The sequence below is a fragment of the Nothobranchius furzeri genome, chromosome 5, assembly GCF_043380555.1.
Source record: "Nothobranchius furzeri strain GRZ-AD chromosome 5, NfurGRZ-RIMD1, whole genome shotgun sequence".
Taxonomy (NCBI): domain Eukaryota; kingdom Metazoa; phylum Chordata; class Actinopteri; order Cyprinodontiformes; family Nothobranchiidae; genus Nothobranchius; species Nothobranchius furzeri.
Genome location: NC_091745.1, coordinates 72,851,425 through 72,875,851, shown reverse-complemented (window position 1 = coordinate 72,875,851; position 24,427 = coordinate 72,851,425). Strand labels below are relative to the sequence as shown.

General features: G+C 42.7%; 1 protein-coding gene across 1 annotated transcript; it reads right to left on the bottom strand.

Moving 5' to 3' along the window:
- Window positions 1-18,732: 18,732 nt before the first annotated feature.
- LOC139070151 (uncharacterized) lies at window positions 18,733-24,001 on the bottom strand. The gene is made up of 2 exons (XM_070551863.1): window positions 22,502-24,001; window positions 18,733-22,408 (listed from the first exon to the last, which is right to left on the bottom strand). Exon 2 carries the CDS (start codon window positions 20,342-20,344, stop codon window positions 19,541-19,543), a length of 804 nt encoding a protein of 267 aa, XP_070407964.1. The 5' UTR covers window positions 20,345-22,408; window positions 22,502-24,001; the 3' UTR covers window positions 18,733-19,540.
- Window positions 24,002-24,427: the final 426 nt, after the last annotated feature.

Sequence of the window (24,427 nt, the reverse complement as noted above, 5' to 3'; positions counted from 1 at the left end):
TGTTTTGTTTCACGTTTGCAGCACAGCTGTGTGACCCGGAGTTACAGTGAGAGGTTTTCGTGTTAATTAACCGAGTCATTTCTTCCAGGTTTAAATGATTTAACTATAAACGACTTCAGTGATTAAAAAAATCTTTACGCAGGAGTTTGATTTCATTCTGGGTTTTATTCTCTTCCTCATAGGGTCATATTCACACATGCAGGCTCACATTTATGTGCACATTCACCTAAACATTTTAATAAGGGTTAGGGTAACACGTTACAATAAGGGTCCTTTATTATTGTTAATAAACATCACTGTTACTGTTAACTACTAAGTGTCCTTAAGGTTAGGGCAATGGCCCAGGGGGGTGTCTACTTAGTGATGCACTACATAACATGGTCAAGCAGTTTTTAATACGTTATTCAAAAGCTTATTAATGCTTAATAATGCACTAAGTAGCATTAATAAAGCCTAATTTATACTTCTCCGTCTGCGTCGAGACGGACGCACGCAACGCCATTATCCGTCCTTTCGAGGGCTCTCCAGCAGGCTCACAAGGACGGGCGGAGTCGAGTTCTCCTTTCTAAACATCCGTCCGTCGAGATGGAAAACGCAAGCTTGTGATTGGTCAGGACGCCGCTGTCGTCTACAGCACCACCATTGTGCCCTCAAACACATAAAGAGAGCCGAGGATATCTAACGGCAGACACGGAGAAGCTTGAAGAATACCTCGCTGACAAATTCTAAAAATATTAACATTTTATTCCCTGTGACTGGAGGAGTGAAACGATACGCAGCAAGCGTTTTTTTTTTTCGTAGACAGAAATGATGGGAAATGTGGGAATAGAGGTGGCGAGCGCTTGAAGAGGTGGAGGAGAATGAGGGACAAATTTGTCAATTTAAAAAAAGTCTCTTAAATACAAAAAAACAAAATATAAACACTATCTTGGATCAGCCATTTAAAATCATTGGGGGCAACCCCCTTTGGGGCCACCATGGAAACGTCGGCAAAACCAATTGGGACCCACAGGATACCACAGAACAGCGCTACGCCCTCTGCTGTCCTGGCAGGGAACTGCTTTGCAACTCTCCCCAGGAGACGGAGAGGGTCTCCGTGTGTGTCTCTTCCTCATGGAGCTGATGAAGAAATCAGGTTTTATTGTAAAGTGTTACTGACCTAAGTAAGTTTATCATGAACTTGATACTGCTGGAGTAACACTCAGCTAGCAAACATAAGAGGGACACATGTGGAATATATATGTGCAAACAGTATGGGTCCCATTTGGTTTTGTCCACGGTTTCCATGGTGGCCCCAAAGGGGGCTGCTCCCAATGATTTTTAATGTCCGATGTCTGAGTCAAAACACCTGAAGACCCATGTAGGACCTGTTAAAATCCATGTGGGCAAACCCCTGTAAGGCCACCATGGAAACTGTGGACAAACCCTGTTGGGACCCATAATGTTTGCCCATGTATATCTATAAGGGACCCACCTATGCATGATGGCTAATGGACTAATACAAGAGTAATTCAAACTAAGAGCAGACCCCACTGAGGGCCACCATGGAAGCTGTGGAAAAAGCCAGTTGGGAAGAAGAAGAAGAAGAAGAAGAAGAAGAAGAAGAAGAAGAAGAAGAAGAAGAAGAAGAAGAAGAAGAAGAAGAAGAAGAAGAAAAGATCTTCTCTATAGCGCCTCTCAAGATAAAAATCACGAGGTGCTTCACAAAAACAAAAAATGTAAAATATAAAAAAGAATTTAGAAAATGATTAAAAATATATTTAAAATGAACAAAAAATAGACAATTGTGATTAAAAAATGTAAAGAGAGAGAGAGAATAGGAAAGAGGGAAATCTGTGGATCCTGAGGAAGGTGGAATAGGTGGGGAGAGCAGAATAAAGAGAGAGTGGTGAAGAAGGTCATACAAAAGCCAGCTTGAACAAGTGAGTCTTCAGCTGCTTTTTAAAGGAGACCACTGAGTCCACTGATCTCAGGCTCAGGGAGAGAGGTCCAGAGTCTGGGGGCCACAGCAGCAAATGATCTGTCACCGTTGGTCTTTAGCCTGGTGCTGCACAACCAGTAGGCTTTGGTCACTGGACCTCAGGGACCTGCTGGAGGTGTAGGGACTAAGAAGATCACCAATGTAAGAAGGTGCTTGTCCATGTAAGGCCCTATAGACCAGAACCAGGATCTTGAAATGAACCCTGAAGTTGACTGGCAGCCAGTGAAGCTGGAGGAGAAGCGGGGTGATGTGGGTGTGTTTGGAGGACTTGGTCAGAAGCCGAGCACAGGCATTCTGAACCACCTGTAGACGGTTCAGGGAGGTTCTGCTCAGACACGTGAAAAGAGAGTTACAGTAGTCTAAGCGTGAGGAGATGAAGGTGTGGAGAACTGTCTGACGCCCACATATATCTCATATGGGGCCCACTTATGCCATTGTAATACCACCATGACTCAAAGGTTATGATTAAAACTACTGATGTCCTAAATCCATGTTCCTGTTATTTCACGAGTAAAACACCAAAACCATAACTGAAGTGTGAGATCCTTGGTGGAAACAAGCAGCATAAATCAAATAATGCAAATACAATTAAAACTTGCATCACCTTTAAAAAAGTTTTGACCCGTCTCTGTGGAACATGTCGGGCTCTTTTCATCCACAGCCTGCAGTGTTGAATGCATGATTGGATTTAACGTTCATGGCTGTAGCAAAGCTCTGAATGTGTCTTGGTGTTGTTGCAGAGCGGAGATAAACGACGAGGCTAAAGACTGATTACGCATTCGTTTTGTGGCTGTTCTACTTTAGATTCAGTAGTTTGCCTGATGTGAACAGTAATCCTCTGAGGCTCAACAATCCGCTGTGAGCTGGATAAACGTGTGTTTGGACGGGATCAGATGCTGCCAAAACCACACAAGTTAAGTTACTAATATTCATAAAACCTGAGTTGATGGCATCCGATTGACGGTGGCTGCAAATGTTTTTCAGGGGGTTTGTGTGAACATGCAGAAGCAGAGCAGGGCCGTCCACTCAAACGTTTTAGACGATGAGGGAAAAAAGCAACAGAAGTTCCACAGGAACCACTATAAGGCTTTTTTAGAGAAGCTTAGAGATCATTCTGTTTGACAAAGAGACATTTTAAAGGTCTATTAAGTCTCTAGCAATGATCTATGTGTTGAAAATGTGCATCAAGTGATCAGCTGCCTAACAGTAGCCAGTAAAAATGTATAGCGCCACTAGAGGGAGATAAAGTCCAATGAACAAAGAGCAGAGCAGTTGTTCCAAAACTCCAGCTTAAAACCAAGACCCCCACATATCTCTGATTTGATGACACAAACATGTTTAAAAAGCTAAATAATTCATGGTATAAAGAAAATATTTACTCAGATCTATTGCAGGTTTTTAAAGACCAAGTTCACTCTCTTTTCCAACACATTTGCAGTAATCTTTAGTCTAAATGAATACGTTTTGAGTCGATCTGTCATGACTCCCATCCTTCACCCTCCTCTGCCTCCTCATTCAACCTTATTCAGCTCACCTGGTCCCCTCATCAAGCTACAGCCAAGCCCTAGTTTCCCTAGAAACCTCAGTCAGCACCACAATCAACTCCATTCATCTCACCTGTTTCTGTAATCAGCTTCATCCTCTTCACCTGCTCCCCCTGCTATTTATTCACCAGTCCGCCGCCAGTTCTCCGCCAGATTATTGAAGACTTCGTGCCAGTAAATTCTCCAGCAATTCACCCTGCCTGATCTCTGCCTCCGGACCTCGTTTTTCTCCTGACCCCTGCCTGAACTCTGCCTGCCTCCACGACCTTCGCCTGTCCTCAACCTCGCCTCTTGCCTGTTCCCCGTATCTGCATGTCCGATCTGGTTTTGACCCTCGCCTCCTCTTCAACTCTGTCTCCAGCCTCGCCCAACTCTGGTAACTCGGCATCCTAATAAAGACTTTTTATTTTACTCTCATTGTGTTTGGCGTCTTCACGGGTTTTCCTAGTTCAGCTCATGACACGCTCTCTGTAAGATAAAAGCTCTTGCGCTCCTGTTTCAGGCACTAGAAGTTAGCAGAGGTCGGCAGGTTTTGGAGTTTCCTGTTATTCTGACGTTTTGACTCTGATTCTCGTCCACAAATAACACAAGCCTGAAGAAGTTCAGCCATGTTGGGGAGTTGCTAAGGCTAACAGCTAGCTTAAGTTAGCGAGAGGTGCTCAGCTCTCTCCTCGACTCCTGAGCTTGAGCCAGGATGAGTGAGTCCATGAACGCCAACTTTCAGCGTGAGATAGCTTTGACTTTTCTAATCCGAGCGTTTTCCCGTCTATTTTCTATCGGTAAGCGGGAAACAGGGGCAGAAGACCATTTTCACATTTAGCCTACATGTTAAACTCAGAATGAGTGACTGTATTTAAAAAATAACAAGTAAAAAAATGTTTTTTCAGTGAACTTGTTTTCTTTTGAGGTTTTATCTGAGCTCTACAAAGACACCGAGACACCCTCAGAACTATGCCACAGCCATAAACTCATGGGTGTGCTCTAATGTTCCAATGACACAGATGACATGGAGGACACACGAGGAGAGTCAAAGATTCACACCAGCACACAGATGCATGCGCAGAGACACGAAATCAAATAGACGCACTTACACACCTCCATGCAAAGTGACGGACAGCTGTGTCCATAATCACACCGACCAGAGGCCACTCTGCCATCTGTTCCCAGCCTCTCTGCCCCTCTCCTACTTTTTCCCATCTCAGCAGGAGACAGAAAGCACACAGAGGGGCCGACTTTGGAAGCCAAGGATATCACAACAGCGATCAGTGTGATAATAATTAGTGTAGGGGTTTAGGGGCTTCTGAGGTGTGGAGTCTTCCCTTTGGTTTGGATAATATCGCTCACAATTAAATATTTAATCAAAGCTCAATCAGAACATCAAGTCAACAAACGTCGACTGGTACAGAAATCACAGCTTTACTTATTTCTTTGAGCAGAAATGATGTACTTTATAAAACTGATCAGTAACTTTTTTGGATTATTGTGAATCACATATTTTTTTCCATTATAAAATTAGCATTGCAATAAAACAATCAATAATATTCATTTCAGCTAATAAAGATGTTTAATTTTATTCTAATTTGGTACAAATTGCTTGGAAAGATTGACTTTTTCAAGTTACCATTGTTCCTTTTTGCTTTGGTACATTTTTGTTTTGAACAAAGTAAAAAAATGTTGATTTAATGATATAATTAGAACAAAACTCAATAAATCTGTTAGATGATCATAACTCGCTGAAAACGTGCTTGCACTAAATCTAAATCTTCTGTGATTCTCAAAAAGAAAATGATACCAGGAAACAAACGTGGGACAATTTAAAGGTGTCCTACAACTGAAAGAGGACGTGAATGTCAGGCTGGTCGGTGTGGGGAGGACGGCGTTCAGGGGGACGCATAAAGGAGGAAGTGAATGTCCGGCGTGCTCATGTCCGTGGTGGTGTAGCCTAATCAGAAAGTGAGATTCCCGCGAAGCGACTGTTCACTGAATTATTGTGCAATAGTTAGCAGACAAACGAGGAAGAGGACATGTGCCAGACCGGACTATCTGCCTTTTGTTCAACGTCTGGAGATCCCCTGTACATTCTGGAAGGTCAGTGGTGCTCCAACATTTCTTTCTCGTACAACAAGGTCATTAGCTTAGCGTTAGCAACTCAGGGGTCTCATTTATCAAACATTGCATAGAATCCTTACTAAAACGGTACTTAAGGAGGTTTGTGATCTATCAAACATGGAGTACGCACAGCTGCTCGCAATCTCCGCTTCATAAATCAGAGACTACGAGAATGTTTCTCAGCTGCTTTTAGTCACATCCCGCCCTCACCACACCCACTCACTGCCATAAATGGTCAATGCAAAGTGCCTCGTGGATCTCATGCATATACATAAGCCGGCTGTTGCAGCGCTCCGCCACTGACATGGCGACCGTAGATCAAGGCAGATCAAGGAAACGCAATTTCACAGAAGCAGAAATGGAGGTATCTGTGGGTGAGGTGGAGAAATGAAAGGAAGTGCTTTTTGGAGGTCGCAGCAGTAGCATAACAAATAAGAGAAAATCATCAGAGTGGCACAGCGTTGCTGAAGCCGTCAATGCTGTGAGTTCATCAGAGAGATCTGTGGCGGATGTTAAAAAGAAATGGTCTGATCGGGATTCGAACCCCAGACTCCCAGGTGAGCGTCACGCACGCTAATCAGTCAGCCAAACAGAGATCTCCCTTGATCAAGTAGCCAGGGCGTCCATCAATCGGGTCACAGTGACAGGACACACACTGTCATAGACGCATGACATTCTGTCTCGTGTGCGTGTGTGTGTGCGCGCGTGTGGGGGGTTTTGTTCTGAGTGAAAACGAAGCAGTACAAGTGATAATGCTGCAGGATTTCATAATTTTATCCTTCTCAGCAGCAGCACTGCAGGTGCTCTCCATGTCCAACATGTGCGTAAGCCAGGTCCTTAGTCAACTTAAAGTAGCGCACATTTTTCCGCTACGTTTTCTTTCACAAATCCCAAAGTTTGCATGGAAAGTTGCTTACGCAGTTTTCCGACCCCGTTTTGTGCGTAACCAAGCTTGATAAATGAATTATTAGCAGGAGTCCGGTCTAGCTGTTCTGCAGTTAACATTACCAAAACCAGTGTTTGAAGTGGACTGGAACATGCAGATGTAAGCAGCTGGCTTGCTTATTAGATAATAAACCAGCTTATTTCGGCGCCAACCATCTCTCCCCCACCTTATAAATATTACAAAAACAGGTCAGACACAGATTTGACTAGTTGGTGTGCTACATTAGAACACACAAGCTGGCCTTATTCAACAACAACAAGGTAGATGTGGCTTTGGATTTTACTCTTCCATCCATCTATCCATTATCTGAACCCACTTGTCCATGTGTGGCAAGGTGGAGAAACGTGGGTCCCGGCGGGATTCAATCCCCAGACTACCGGGTGAGAGTCACACACGCGAACCAGTCAGCCAAAGGTGCATCCTCGTGGCCAAGTAGCCCGGACGCATGATCAATCGGGATACAGTGGCAGGATGCTCACATTGTCACACATGCAGGGTCACGGGGGGTCGGTGCCTAACTCCAGCAGTCAGCGGGCTTACAGGCAGGGCACACCCTGGACAGATTAGCAGCCCATGGCAGATTTTACGGTTCCTCGCTCATTCAGTCAGTAACAGAAAAAGATGCCTCTAGTTTAAATAATAATTATAAACAATACATAGGCATATATATATATATATATATATATATATATATATATATATATATATATATATACTGTATATACATATATATATATATATACTGTATATACATATATATATATGTATATACAGTATATATATATATATATATATATATATATATATATATATATATATATATATATATACTGTATATACGTATATATATATATATGTATATATATATATATGTATATATATATATATATATATATATATATACTGTATATACATATATATATGTATATACAGTATATATATATATATATATATATAATATCAAATGAAATGAACAGATCTTTGCCTTAATCTTAGAATTCTGACATCAAATCCCCAAAAGCAACAGGAATAATGACGTGCCTTGGGGCCCACATGACTGAAAGTGCTAGCTTTCCTCTGAGTGACTAATTTTAGGATCATTTCTCTCCGTTTTGTGAGAATTAACGTGCCGACCTTTATTAATGGTTACCGGTTGCCCTGTTCTTTCCTTTTACACTCCCTGCACAGCTTATTATAAATGATGGCCACGTTTTTAAAGGTCCTTTCTCATACATCTCAGACATTAAAGCCTGGCTCACACGGAAAACAAATACTAGCACCAACTGCCCAAACACCTGAACATAAATGATCGGTGAGGGAATTAAAATGAATGATGATGCACGGGAGGAAGTCTTTTTCCTTGGGTGTGACAGAACTTATCAGTGGTGGGGTACAATATCTGCAAAGTAAACGCAGATATTCTTCAGTCTTCCCTCATCGCTCCATTTCTTTGGCAAACTGTCACCATCAGTCATTGGTGGATTACATTTCCAGCATTCCCCCGTTGCACCTGGCTCCTGAAAGCAGAAAAGTGGCAAACGTGCACTCAAACGCACATTCACAAACCATGAGCTAGCACAGAAAGCTCACTCACGCCAACATCCATCCATTTAATGCTTTCCCCCCTCTTTAAAAAAACGAGAGGCCTTTTTCACCGAGATGGAAATAAATAGGATAGACTTACAGTACATTAGCACAAGCTCACTGAGGGTAGTGCAGGCCAAGTCAATCATGCTGGATGTGTCCCCGTTGTCCCATTGAGATCTGTGGCTCATCAGGGGAGATAATTAGTCTGAAGAGCTTTAATGATACTTGCCTAATAGCTACAAGAGCACAGTGAGCGGCAGCAGTGTGGATGTGTACATCAGTGTGTGGGATGCAGATGTGTCTGTGAGTGGCGAGTAAGTGATTAAAGCCATGTTTTGTAAATACATGCATTTGTGTGTGTGTGTGCGTGTGCGCGTGTGTGTGTGCGTGTGTGTGTGTGTGTGTGTGTGTGTGTGTGTGTGTGTGTGTGTGTGTGTGTGTGTGTGTGTGTGTGTGTGTGTGTGTGTGTGTGTGTGTGTGTGTGTGTGTGTGTATTGCTAATATTCAAACCAACAGGATAATGAATGCTGGGGCTATCGGACACCAACCTACACACTCGCCTAAAGCAATTTTTTCTCCTGCCTTCTTTCCTTGTTTTCGGCAGGGAACTCTCAGTTTGCTCGTGGCTTATGCACGCTGCAACCTTGACTCACAAAAGCAAAGGAACAGTGTGTGTGTGTGTGTGTGTGTGTGTGACAGGCAGAAAGACATAGAAGTGAGGGAAGCATTATGCATTCATTTTGGAAAGTGCTGAATTCAAATGAGCACGTGCGCTCTGCAGGCGACGAGCAGTTTAGTAAATATTGCTCCAAAGCAAAATGCAATGCCACTAGTGAGTGTGGAGACCCTGAATATAGAAAACAGAAGAAGTGTGTGTGGTATGTTGAGTCTGAGGGACCTAATTCAGAATGGATGAAACCATCCTAATCACTCTAAACCCCCTCTGTAATGGTTTATTCAGAAATAAAACCTCTAAAACATTATCACATAATCAGAAAACAAAAACAAAAATATCATAACTTTAATTGGAATTCATCATTACCATTAAGAGTTTTAGGGTCGGTTTTCCTAAACAAATGCAATAGATTACCCAAAAATGTAATCTGCTGGAAACATGGCTGTTAAAAGATGGAGAGCTTCTGAGAAACCATTTAGCCAACAAAGAATCAAGGATTTTTTATGAGTTCCTGCAAATCCAATACTAATTTGAGTGCACGTAGCAGCAAGCATACCAGAGAGCCTAAATGCATCCCAAATGTCTCATCGTGTGTGCATGAGGTCAGGCTGCTCTACAGCTCAATGCTGGACAATACAGTTCCAAGAAAAGGATTATAAAGTGCACCTCTGGTACAAACTCGGGGCTTTTAAAATTGTATTTTAATATTAAAAAGCAACAGAAGAGCCTCGTGAGTGTATCGCAGAAAAAAAGAAACAACAGAGATTCCAGATGTGGCGTAAACACAAAACATGCAAAATACACTTTTTTTTCAGAAGTCACGTTTTCATTTAACTAAACAGGAGAACATAATAATGTTAAATCACATATTGATATTTGTATAGCAGCAAAGAGACAGCAAAATCACAATTATGATGGTGCATCTCATTTAGCAGCCGAGTGTGATGCAGCTGGGATGAGAATCGGCTCCTCTAAATCCCAGACCATGGTCTTGATTCGGAAAAGGGTAGAATGCCTTCTTCAGGTCAGGGACGAGTATCTCGGGTTCACAAATGCGAACGTTTACTGGTTTGTTGTGTTGAAGAAAGATCTGAGCCGGTTGATCAACGTTCCTACCCTCATCTATGGTCACGAGCTTTGGGCAGTGTCCAAAAGACCGAGATCGCGGATACAAACGTCCGAAATGTTTGTGTTTGTGTTTATTCGTTTGGCAGACGCTTTTATCCAAAGTGACGTACAATTTTTAACTTGCAGGGCATGTTGTGATCCGTAGGGGAAACTGGAGTACCCGGAGGAAACCCACACACGCATGGGGGAGAACGTGCAACTCCACGCAGAAAGGCCACAGCCGAGTTTCGAACCTGCAACCTTCTTGCTGCGAGGCAACAGTGCTAACAAGTGTAACACCATGCAGCCCCAGAAATGAATTTTCTCCGCAGCTAGGCTTGTTGGACTCTTCCTTAGAGATAGGGTGAGAAGCTCAGTTATCCGGGAGGGGCTCGTAGTAGAACTGCTGCTCCTCCACATCAAAAGTTGAGGTGGCTAGGGCATCTCGTCAGGGTGTCTCCTTGACACCTCCCTGGTGAGGTTTTCCGGGCACGTCCAACCGGGAGGAGACCTAGAAGAAGACCCAGGACACGCTGGAGGGACTATGTCTCTCAGCTGGCCAGGGAACACGTTAGGATTCCCCCGGAGGAGCTGGCCCAAGTGGCTGGGCAGAGGGAAGTCTGGGCCTCCCTGCTTAGGCTGCTGCCCCCGTGATCCGACCCCGGATATGTAGAAGAGAATGGAAGGATAGTTGGCCTGGTCACTGAGCACAACAGCTCACTCAAAGATCAAACTGGTTTTCTGAGTGCTGCATGATTGAGTCTGATCTAACGTCATTCACCAGAGATTCAACTCCCAAGGAAAAGTGATGCAGCAAAGGAAGTGCCACGCAAACACAAAAGCCAATATAAGCAACTTGCAGTAATGGAACTGTGCACACTAATCTGCAAATGTTTCGGTGCATCAGATGTAGAACACAAATCTCGTTGACAGTGATCAAACACACAGTCAGACGCTGACATGTGTACCGCTATGAGCTTCAGGAACAAAGATGTAAACCCCACAGGGACTCTTTGTGGCATCCCTCTGCAATCGTTAAGGCACGTCTCTAAAACCCAGACCGCGTTACCGTGCGTGCATACCAAGCCATCCTTTGTTTTTACTCTGACATTTGTGTTTTTCAAGTGGAGATTAGTTTCTGTGGAAGATTTGATGTCACTTCTTCCACATACCAGGACAGGTTGCCTCCTGTGTGGCATCTTCCAAATTGTTGTGTTAAGAATGCAGTGAGAGAACAAAACCCGGGGGCGCGCGTCACAACACGGAGACAGTAAAATCACAGCCAACGATGCTATCTGAGCACATATGGTGCTGTGAACAGCTGCTCGGTGGCGTGATCAGGCCGTTTCTGATGCACATAAACACACAAACCGACGCACACGCAGGCAGAGAGAGACGTCCCGTTGCTAACACCAGATGAGCCTGACAAGCTCAACCCCCCCGAGCCAAGCTGCGGCTCTCTGATAGGTCTGTCACACGGGCGAGAGAAGTCGACTCGTATATCGCTGAAAACCTGGAAAGTCCCCACCTGCGGAAACGGTGTCACAAGGCCACAAGCTCCAAGCGTTAGCTCGGTGTTCGGTCAGTTTGTTTCTTCTCTGCTGTTCTGCAAAGGATTTTATCTTCATGTCAGAAAAACATAAATAATAAATCACTGGTGGTCGAGCTGGCAGATACTGTCTGTGCAGCAGGCGATTTTTACTAAATACCTAACCAAGACTACTACTGGATTTAGGAAAATATTCTGGGTTTTGTCGTTGAGAACTGTGATTATATTCAACAAACATAACAATGTGAATCAGAATTTTCTGAGAGAGTCTTTGGTGTTGTTGGGAAGATGTGACCTCTCAGGGGTAAATCATTTAAAACCACTGCGACACAAAACAAACAGGAACGTTTTTTTTTATCTTGCTGACAGTTTCGATAACTCCTGCGATTTTCATCAGAACTAGCCGCTAATGGCGGCGTCACTTCCTTCTCCGTTTATTCGTGGGCAGCAGAGGACTTTAATCTTGCAAAAAAAAAAACATGCATGCCTAAAACAGGCAGTTTCAAAAAGTCCCCATTTGTGATGTCATAACATGGAGAATTTGCATGAAACCATCTCTCAACTAGAGGAGAACAGCTGCCACTAGAGGCCCAGCGGCCCTACTGGGGCTGCCTCCCTTCTCTTGGAGCTTTTCAGCCAATAGAGCTCCGGACGTCACGTGACTCTCAGAGAGTAGACGCCATGTTGGCAGGCAACGAAGGTAAACAAAACGAACGGGATTGGCTTGGATTTTACTCCGTCGGAGTTTACTTCACACTTTAAAACCAAAGAATTTGTTTTATATAGTCAGAAATTAAATAGACTAAACATCTCCGACCCTTACCGTGCCCCTGGGATACTTTTTAAAAACGCCAGAAGCTGTCGGAGCGGGTCTGGCCAGGGAACGCCTTGGGATTTTCCCGGAGGAGCTGGCCTAAGTGGCTGGGGAGAGGGAAGTCTGGGCCTCTCGACTTAGGCTACTGCCCCCGCGACCCGACTCCGGATAAGCGGATGAAAATGGATGGATGGATGGATGGATGGATGGATGGATGGATGGATGGACAAATAACATAGATTTACATGTAAGTAGTTTAAATAGAGTGCTGTGCTGTTTGAATGTATAAACTGAACGCCAAGAGAAATCACTAGTCTGATTTTTTTCCGTGAATAAAATAAATATGTCAGGCAGGAGCGTCTCAGGATCTGTCTGAGAGCTGTCTCGGTGAGACAGTTAATAGCAATCCAAAGTGCTTTTTATGTGTGATCTGACAATTTCAACCATTGCTTAAACATTAAATACAGCTTAGCCGGTTAATCGCTGTGAACATAAAACACATAAACGGCAGCACGCAGAAACACGAGGCAACGTTTTACGTGATGTTTACTTGTTGCTATGAGTAATAAGACAGAAAAAGCCACGCCAAAATAAGTTTAGGAAGCCCACTAAGAAACGTAATAAAAGCAGGGACGAAATTTTGATTTCAGAAGTGGGGGGGGACACAGCAGGCTTGTGCGGATTTGGGGTGGGGGTGTTATGTATATATATATCAAAGTTAAAAAATGTACAACTCTATTATTTTTTATTTCTTATCATTATTGAAGTGCAGTTTTGGCTGTTGACAATGGATAGGCCATTGTATTTATTGTTTTGGGTCTTTTTTTATTGTTTTTGGTGCAACATTTTCTAACAGGGAGTGAGATTCATTTTTTATTTAATTTTTGTTTGTTATTTTTATTCATTTAGAAGTTCTGGTTCTGGACATTCCAATGTTAAATGAAGGTTTATTTGTTGCATTTTAAAGGGTGTACTTGCATTATTATGATATATTAACATTATATTAGTGGTTATTTTGGTCTAGATAATGTTGACAATAGGGCTGGGCGATATGACGATTTTAGACCGTTTTACGATCTACACATCTGACGGTCTGTCATTTTTGAGAGACCTTTTTATCACGATTCACAGCTCTGCTGTTGAAATTCTGCCTCTGAATGAAAAGGGAACTTAACTCCGGCGAATGACACGCCTTTGTTTGACCCTTAACCAATCAGAGTGAGTCATAGTAATATATTAGTGCCCAGCTTGTTTTCACTTGTGTGTGAACAAACATGGCTTCGGCCGCGGCTGAGAGCGACAACGAGGTTTTCGTTCCGAAGAGGAACGCAGGGTTTCCTTAGCGCGCGGCGCTAACAACTTAGCGACGTGACATGTCTCGGAGAAAGCGTAAAAACACGTTGGACGCTTCTTCTGAAGCAGGAAAATAACACCGCTTCTTAAGCAGAGCACGACGTCGCCTCGGCTCGTTCACCCTCTGCCGAGCCGGTGTCGGTACCGGACTGAGCTCGATAACATTAACACAGCACAGCCACTGGGTCGTTGGAGCTGCCCCGTGACTGCCTGATGGAAAACCAGCGGGTTTCATCAGACTCGTAGTTTCTTGTTTTTGTTGGGACCCCCTGTATTTTACCGCTCCCTCCTGCAGTCTTCCCCTATTAACATTTAAAATGATTCTGTAAACTCCGTGTATCAATAGAAACAATCTCTGCCTCTGCCAGCTGCAGTAAATGTAGTTTCCAAATAATAAGAGGTGCATTCATCTGTGTATCTCCTTTGATCCGCATTAGTGATGTTTTCAGCACCAGAACAGGGAAGCAAAGAAAGATTCCTGAGTTTGTTAGTAATTTTATTTATTAGGTGCATCTAACCTGTTCTATTTTTCTCTGAAATGAGATCAAATCAGTGCTTCTATGGGTTGTCTCCAATCTGCACTGGAAAATTTTACTTTATTTAGAGACTTGTTGCAGAAAATATTCAGAATGCGCAGTTTTTTGCTACCACAAGCGATCTCTGGTCCAGCTGCACATCAGAGCCGTATTTGAGCTTAACTATCCACTACATGAGCAACTGGGAGCTACATAGTATTTTGAACAAGTTAATGTTTGCACAATACGTTTGCAATTGACATGTTTGCACTTTAAATATGTTTACGATTTTAATTTATGTTAAGTTACTTGAAAAACGAGAAAAACAGATTTTTGTAATTGTTTCTCTCAGGGCTTTTATCATCTCTGGTGTGAGTTTAAAATATAAGTGTGTTAGCACTGTGCTGATTATCCCTAATATGAATAAATGTTTATTTATTCAATGTTTCTCTTCTTTAATACGCAATTGAAGTTGTGCTATTCATGGATAAAAAATCGTGATAAAATCGAAATCGTGATAAAATATTCGAAAAATCGTGATATTCTATTTTTGCCATATCGCCCAGCCCTAGTTGACAATGATATCGTTTATCATCAACAATTTGTTGGACAATACATCGTCCAGCAAAATTTGTTACTTTCCCAGGCCTATAGTCAAAAGTATAAAAATTATTTATACATAAACGGTCCCTCCTGAGATCTGTCCGTTTGTTCATTTGCTGTGTTAGAGGACATGCTGAACTAATGTTTTACACATGATCATCACCCTAACATTTGTCACAATGATCAATTTTATGTCTATCGTATCTTCATTATTTCAACCTCACCTGTGAGCCTCCAGCCTCTGCTGCATCTCCTCCAGGCTCTCGTCCTCCATCTCCTACAGCCTCCCCTGCTGTACCTTCACCGGTCTCTCCTCCTGCATCTCTGTCGGTCACCTGAAAAAAAGATGCATGAACTATAAACAGTCGGAGATTTTGGAATGGAACAAACAGAAATTTTTACAGGATGGTTCTAGTCTGATTCACAATTATTAATATAATGTATAAATTATTCATTACCAATTTGAGTGTATAAAACATATTAAATATGTGTTTTCCCTTAAAAGTGTTTAAACAGTTGTTGCATTTCAACACACAAAATAAATGGAAAAAATAAGATAAATCTAATGAAAAGTGTACATCTTTGACATTAAGCTTAAAAAAAATCTCTGTTGACGATGATGATACTGTTCATTTTTCAGAGCTTTTTAATGTGAACATATACATTGCAATAGATACGTTTACAATAAAGTTAAATGATAAAAGTTTTGAAGTTACACTTCTACTACTACTACTACTAGTAATAATAATTATGATGATAATAGTAATATAATAAAAAAATAATAATTATAATAATACGAATAAATTGTGTCTGAGGAGTCAGTTATGTGGAGCAGATGAGTTTGTAAAGGTTAGTTTTGAGTATGTTTGTGAAGGAGGAGGTGAGTCTGAGCTTAATGCAGGGGTGTCACATGTTCCAACTTACGTTTTGACTTTGAAAGAAGTCTCTTATATCCACTTTTCGTTTTCTTGACATGCTGCCGAACAGTTGTTCAGATGTTATGTAATGGAAGCTGAGCTGAGCTCTGATATTACACAGCGTCTAGTTGACGATGTGACTCAGTACCGGTGTTCCCTAGCGGCTCCAAACTAGCAAAACAACGTGAGCACGTTCTGACTGTTTACAACTTGGAGTGACAGCAGCAACAGCCAATAATACGTTAGCAAGTATCAACAGAGCCAATAGATTAGCTTTTGGGCGGGTCTAATAGGAAACCGGTTTCCGTTTCGGTCCTAGTGCTCAACCAAATCCATTTAATGGAGCGTAATATTGTTTTGGGACGGAAAAAAGTGCAGGGGACCAAAACTGCCTTTTGAAAAAGTGGGGGGGACATGTCCCACCCGTCCCCCCCCCAAAATTACGTCCCAGAATAAAAGCATTTAAAATAAATACCATACACAGTTGAGGAAATGTTGGTTTAAGTACCTGATATGAAGCGGTCGCTGCATAAGCGAAAACCTTTACTCTCGGGATCCCGCAGTTTCATTTTAGCCCGGCCACTAGCGCGTTTCATTACAATGATCCAACGTTTGCGGCGTTCCGGATCTTGGGGAATCCTGTAGATGGCTCACTCTTATGTCGTCCCTATCTGTTCTGGCATCCTGGGGCACAACAGGAATCTACCATATTTCCCGTTTGAGTTTTCTGACAATAAATAATAGCCCAGCTGCGGACTTCTGCCTGCCAAGATGACGCCGCTTCGATTTGAACAGTTGCATTCCGGGAGAAGTGATGTCAACTCCCGGAGCTTTATAGCAAACTAAATGGGGTAGAGGGAGGCGTGGCCAGCTCCAGCTTGTTTTCTTAAAGTGACAGAACCAGGGAACAGCTCATTCTGGAAGGTACTGAAAATGTCAGGAATAAAAATGCGGAATTAGCTTTATGTGAGAGGGATTTAGTGGAAAGAATTTCATGAAATTGTGCTTTTTATGGACCGTAGAACTTTCATACCTTAGGAAATATGTCATATATGTCTCCTTTAAGCAGCAAATAAATGTCCTAGCTGTTAGTGTGTTGGATAACAGCTGTAGAGTGCTGTATAGCTTCCTGATAAGAGACTCAGTGCAGAAATTTTCAGAAAAAATTTACACTTTTGTCCATTTTAATGAATTGTTTATATGTAAACCTTGAAGTCTTGATGTTTGCTCAATCCTCAGTATACGTGAATGAAATGAGAATCTGGAAATGTCATGATGACACAGGGCAACTATTTATATTTTGCAATATTTCTACTCACATTTACCTTTTTGTGTGACTTCTACGTGCGTTAGAGTCAGATCTGTTCAAACACACTGCTGCTGGAAGAGTTTCAGATCCTTTCCTGTGTTTCATCTCTGAAGGATTTTCTTTCCTGCAGGCTAAAAAACAACACTCTCATAACGTTGGTAAAGATGGAATCAATACTGAGCTGCTTTTTCTGTCCATAGAAAAATAGTGAAAAAAAAAACTTTTATGCATGTATAATAACTGGACACACAGCTGGTGTTATGACCCTGACTTTGGATTTATGTAACACAATATGTGACCCCTGCCCTGACCCTTTGCTGCAGGGTCCCCTTCATATGCATGTCATGGTGGCAATTTTCCAAACTATTCTACACCATGAAGCAAATTCATTTACACACTCGTGCATGCTGGGAAAGGAGCAGAGCAGGATGTAGGGCACATGCAATTAGTCAGGAATGCCCCCCACCCCCTCTAACTCACCCAGCATGTGGTTTAAAAATGACACTTGGTGCAAAAATGCTTTCAACGTGTTTGTACAGTAGAGTTAAAGAAACATTTGCTGCTCTGTGGGATGAGATGGAGGCAGCTAGGCACTGAGAAGCATGAAGGGAGGGGGGGGGGGGGTTGGGGTGTGAGGAATGAATAATTCATAACAAAACATGAAGTTAAAATGTTCCTACAGTATGATAAGTGATCAACAGAAACACTTGCTCTCTACATTCTTTCATTGTGTGTGTGTGTGTGCGTGTGTGTGTGTGTGTGTGTGTGTGTGTGTGTGTGTGTGTGTGTGTGTGTGTGTGTGTGTGTGTGTGTGTGTGTGTGTGTGTGTGCTGGACCGATAAGCTGATAAGGATCCAGATGACAGAAATGCCAGGGCGCTTTACTAACAGACAAAAACACGGCAGAGGAAAAGGTTACAAGTTAGACCGCTGCTACTGAAGTCGTCTACTTTCTGTCGCAGCACCGCGTGGAACCCGCTGGCCTTCCAATAATCATCACTAGAAGGGTTTCGTTCTCAATTAGGTAACAAAAGTAGGTCACCACGGACAATGAAGGGTATAAAACAGGAGCTGAAGGAAAAAAGAAAAGGGAAAAAAGGGTGAAATTGGTGCAAAAAACACCTCACAGACATGCAACAGACTTCAGACGACACAACATAACATGAGACTTTAATAAGAAGGCGGGGGGGGGGGGGTGTCTGGGATCTTGTTTCCCCCAGCGAGAGCAGCAATCTACGGCGCTCAGCCACTGTAGCCACGGGTGGGAGGGAGATCTTGGGAGAAGCGCAGAGCACATTTACTCCTGCAGGTTGATGACCTTGTTCGGATAACAAGACTTTGTTTGGTCAGGCTGAGATAATTTTCCTCTCTGCCTTCAGTCTTTAAACTGATTATTCAAGTCCTTCAGTGAAGCCAATTTGGGTTTTTTAAACTTGTCCATACCGCCCGGTGACCCTCTCCGAGATGATGATTCACCTCGAGTAACGTCCCAGTCTGCGAAGTCTCCACACGGACGGTGCTTTCCATGGGTGCGGGTCGCCCTCCAATCGCTCCCGTCTCCCCAAATTTCCAGAAAACCAGATATCCTCCCATTCCAATCAGGAGAAATCCAGTGATCATCAGGCCGAATATCCACATGTCTTTAACATCCTCAATGGACAGCTGGGAGAGGCATACGATCTTCCATTCCTTCCAGGAATCCAGCATATACCCCGCCGGGTGTGTCCCCTGTGGGCATGTGGGAGCCCCCTGCTCCGTTCTCATTGTTGAAAAAATCTTATCAATCGCGTTGAATGACCAATTCATCAAATCCATGGTTAAAAATAGGGGTTTTCAGAAGAAATGCAGAGAAGCGCTCTGTGGGCAGACAGGACAAAGAGCCTTGGGAAAAAAAGATAAGGGAGCAAAAAGAGAAGCGTCTGTACTCTGCGAGTGCCAGGAAGAATGTGTCCAGCTCTGGCTTGAGAGCTTCACACAGCGGAGCTGGGACTGTACGCGGCGCATGTACAACCGGCTGGGCATCTTCCTTCAGCTGGATTTTATAGGTAAGAGGCAGCGTACCAAACCCTTTAAACACATCAGAAAAGTTCTGTACAATATTAACAACATCAAACTTTGGGTCTGTTTCTATACAGTACACTCTTTTAACTAGACCTAGTTCTTCACAGCTTTCATCCCCCAACAGTGAATCACATTTTTCATTTACCACAGAAAAATTCACAAGGTATACTTTCCCTTTAACATTCACTTTGAGTTTACAGGTACCAAAACACTCTATGGGTTGGCCATTGTAATCTTTCAACCCTGACCCATTTTGTAAATGTGCGGTTTAACCCGCATTTCTTTAATGTCTCACATGCTAATCAGACTAGCTTTAGTACCTGTGTCCAGTCTCATGGTAACCATAACTCCATTAATCAGTAGAGGAGTGATCCATTTGTCACCACTGGCAGTGCCGTTGGTAGTTTTCCCATCATCTTCACCATTCACAAGACCAACAAAGAAAGTGTCACTTAGATCTGCGTCATCCACTACATGCACGTGTTTGCCCGTTTTTCTCCTTTACTCTTGGTGAAGCATTGTTTTGCAAAGTGATTTTTCCCCCAGCAGTTGGAGCATACCTTACCAAAAGCAGGACAGTGTCCCGGCTTGTGTTGTGATCCGCAGCGCTTACAGATGAACGTAGCCTCCCCGGTCCGCTGTGCGGTCCGTGTCTTTGGGCAACATCTCCCGCTCTGAAACGACACTGCTCCAATATCTGCTCCATCACTCACAGAAGATGTAGCACAGGCAACAGGCACGCCGAACGTCTTCAGGTGCTTCAGAGACAATTCACTCACCTGGCATATTTTAACCGCCACGTCCAGCGTCAAGTCGGACTCACGGATAAGCCTCTCTCTCAGCTTTTTATCTTCTACTCCACAAACAATCTGGTCTCTGATCATTGATTCTCTCAAAGTCCCAAAATTGCAAGACTGTGGCTTCAAACGCAGTGCGGTCAAAAAACTATCAAAAGACTCACTTTGTTGCTGCATACGACACCTGAACATGTATCTTTCATAAGTTTCATTTTTCTTCGGAGTGCAGTGAGCATCAAATTTAGCCAACACTACGTCCATCCAGGCTCTGTCCTCAGCCATCTCAAACGCGAACGTATTGTACACTTCTATGGCCTGTGGCCCTGCTAGAGTGAGCAGAAGAGCAATCTTCCTCGTGTCCGGCTTCGTTTCCAGCCCCATGGCCATAACATACAAGTTGAACTGTTGCTTGAAAGTGTGCCAGTTTTCATCAACATTACCCGACAGCTTCAGGTGCTCCGGCGGTTTCAAATCCATCTCGGCACACACAGCGTCTGCTCAACTCACTCAGTTCACTCCTGGTACCGTGTTGTGTTCGTGTCTTTGCTCATAAACCAGGCTGCTAGTTGAACAAGATGAACCTTTTATTCATGTGTTCAGACCACACGCACACTGCTAACTTCCGTCTGTGTGCTTCACTATTTCTGGTAACATCATCCTTGTAGCCTGTCTTACAGGGACCTCTAGTGGTAGCACATTGCAAGAACTACTGATCATAACAAAGCCTGATTCATGTTTCTGCGTCTACGTCAGTGCGGAGACACGTAACGCCATTATCCGTCCTTGCGGGCCTGCTGGCGAGCCCCGCAAGGACGGACGGAGTCGAGCTCTCTTTTCTAAACATCCATCCGTCGCGACGGAGAACGCAAGCTTGTGATTGGTCAGAGTACCGCTGTCGTCGACACCGCCGCCATTGCGCCCTCAAAAACATGAAGAGAGACGAGGATAACTATCAGCAGACATGGAGAAGCTTGAAGAATATCTTGCGGAAAAACTCTAAAAATATGAATGTTTAATAAGCGTTTTATTTGTGGATGGAAATGACAGGAAACGTGGGTTTAGAGGTGGCGAGTGCATGAAGGACAGAGGACAGAGGAGGAGAATGACAGACAAATTTGTCCGTGTTAAAAAGTCTCTTATATACAAAAAAAAAAAAAAAAACACAATGTAACCGGATTACAGGATACAATAAGATAATTAAAAGAAAAAATAAACAAATGGGCCAATAATTAGGTTCGGGGAGAATTGGAGGTTGTTTAAGAATGACTGGAGTCACGGGTATAGCATGAAACGGTTTATATACTAAATTTTAATAATAATGGGAAATATAACACATAAAGATAACACACAAAAACAGATGAAAACAATCGACAATAGTAAAATGCTCGGTATGAGATTTGATCATATGAGTCACAAGTCAGCCGGCGTCAAGTCAAATCCCCACGCTTGGGGTGAAAGTCAGAGTCCGGTGGTGCGATTTTTTCCTACCGCACCGTTGAGATTGTTCACAGAAGAGAGCAGTCTGCTCTTCAGTTACTTGAGATGTCCTGGTTCGTTCAGTGGTTAAGGCTCGCCATCTCCCTCGTCAGGAAGAAATCCAGTTCTCGTTCCAAGTGAGTGATCATAGGAGTCGGGATCAAACCCAAGAAAAAAAAAACCCAGCCTGTAAACAACAGGACTGTTAGCGAGTTGGCATCGACCCTTCTCGTCACATCACAGCATAAAGTCTTACAGACTTAAACAAATGCTTCACTCTATTGGCATAGCCAATCATGTTTGGGTTCACAGTTCAACTAACATAACATCAATTTGATTGTCTATTAAAATAATTCTCAGTAGCTCTGGAAATATAATTACATATGACAACAATTGTTCAGCTCAATAGGCTCAGTTAGATTCTATTACTCTACACTATTCAACAAGAAATACATTCATGACAACAAGGATACATTTAGTTGTGTTTCTATACAGCATTGTGACACCTTGTATATCTGTAACACAATAAATAAATAAATAAATAAATAAATAAATAAATAAATAAATAAAATGTTCTATAACAAAATTCAACAAAATATAAATTCTGGTCCTTTGGTCCACCTTTGTAAAATAATTCCTCCCTAATCAGTTAGCTTTTATTTATTTTTATTTATCTATTTTTTTTTATTATTAAATGTTTGGTTAAGGGACGCATTGCTAATTCTATGGCGTTAGCTATAACGCCCCTGAGGACCTTGTACATCTAGGCCGTACCACCATTAACTGGCGGTTTGAGCCGTTAACTCCTGGGAATCCCATATGCCCTACCGCCGTTAACTGGCGGTTTGAGCCGTTAACTCCTATATGCCCTACCACCATTAACTGGTAGTTTGAGATGTTAACTCCTGGGATCTAACGTCTAGCAGCCCACTGCTGTCACCTCGGTTGCTGTAATTAGCTTTTTGAATTTAATAATTTACTGAATTTAATCTCATTCACTCACCAACGCGCTCCAACGGTTCCCTCCTACAGAGGATTGGTTCACTCTGTCGTCTCCACACAAATCTATAAGAATGGAATTAATTTGATAAGCTATTTAAGTTTCCTTTTTTTTTAAGTTGCATCGTTAGCTTTTTCTCTTCTTTTTTCTTTACTCACCGCGTTGGTTCCAAGTTCCTAGCTCTTATTAGAAGGAGTCAAGTCCGCCTCTCCCTCTATCTATGCGGCACCCAAATCAGGGTTCTTCACGGCCTCGACCGTTGTTTTTTTCTCTCTCTCTCTCTCTCTCTCTCTAACCGCTCAGTCTTTGCTTTCTGTATCTGCGTGCTGCACAGCCGTTTGTCTCTCCTCTCGCTCAGCTGCGTCGCACGGTTTTATTTCGCGGAGGCGGGACTTATTTCTCTCAGCCAATGAAATTTCAGATTCCCACCTGGACCAATAGTATACAGCTTTCCTCTTCTGTTTCTGTTAGGGATGTTCAAGATTCTTGTTTTAACCGATGTTTAATATTAAACTCGTTATTTTAGTTATTCACCCTTCCAATAATTCATTATGAAATTATCTATTAGTTAATTAGATATCTATTAATTAGTATTGTTAATTTCCTTAATTTATATTTTATATTTTATCTAAATTGAGGATGGATCATATTAGTAAGCCAATTAGTTAATACCTCATTAAGGTTCTAGCTTCTGGGTTACAACAACATAAACACACTATCTTGGACCAGATACATGACAGGATACCACAGAACAGCGCTACGCCCTCTGCTGTCCTGGCGGGGAATTGCTTTGCAACACTCCCCAGGAGACGGAGAAGTATGATGGCAAAATGTCTCAGTCCGTGTGTGTCTTTCCCTGTTGGAGCTGACGGAGAAGCATGAATTAGGCTTTAGGCTCACCCAGTTAACTACCTCGCCATTTAAAGTCACGAACAAAAAAAGATGTTTGGATGTCGAAAACAGCGTCTGGTGTTTAGCTCTTTCTCGTTTCCGGTTCTGGTATCAGGCAGACGTGACCCAGGGACGATAGCTGAGTTTTCTGTGACCGTGTTTGTGTTTACAAGCCAGCTTGTTTTATGCTATTGCAGTTTTTACCACCTAGTTATTCCACGTCCAAGGAATGTTTGTCGGCAAAGACGGCAGCAATTTGAGGAACTGCTGCCACCTACAGGCTTGGCATGCTTATGAATGTGTTTCACAATGCAATGTATGTTTTCACAGAAAACAAGGTGGCGTGGAAGCTTTCTTCCTACAAGGGCGAGGGAGAGTGGCGGACGTAACAGTTTTAGGCCCGAGGCAAACAAAAGCATGGCCCTATTAGCAGATAAGAGATCTGAGTGAATAAAAAACTATTTAATGTTAACGTTTTATTAGTACATTAATGAAGCATAAGATGCTAAATTGTGGGATGGTTTTTTGTTCTGTTTTTTTCCCCTAAGTTGCTTCCAGTGCATTCACAGTTGCAACAAACAAGTGAACACCACCAAAGAAGAGGCATTAAAGGACTGATACGATCAGCCTTGCCCGAGTGATGTAAACATATTTTTCCTGGCACCTGAATGCCTCAGGCAGCGGTTTTATAAAACTGTATTTCCTCAGAAGTGTTGGGCAACAAGGTCAAGAGCCAAGAATGCTCCACAGTCTTTCATTATGTTACAGCATTCAACATGCTTCCAGGTATGTGCGCCATTTCCCCGATCTTGATTTATCACACACATAAGTGCACTGGCTCTCAAGACAAGAGCAGTGTGTTACTTTGGTTTTCATGTGTGGATAAAGTGTTTTAGGTGGAGATAATCAACAAAGACACAACTGTGTGAGTGTGTTTTTATTCAGACAGCTGCTACGCTATAATGTCAGCCAGTTGGAGGAGCCTGTGGCATGTATAGAAGTTCTCAGAGGAGCTACTCTCAACAGCTGCTCCTCATTCCTCCAGGATTTTTTCTCCTCTTTTAACAGAAACTTTCTCCTTTGATTTTTTTTCTCACTTTCCCTCCACTGGACCCTGGGGAGCTCGTTTTGCTTTTGGCAGCGATTTAAATTCACTATGCTATCTGAGCAACCGTAGTGTTTTATTTTTTTTC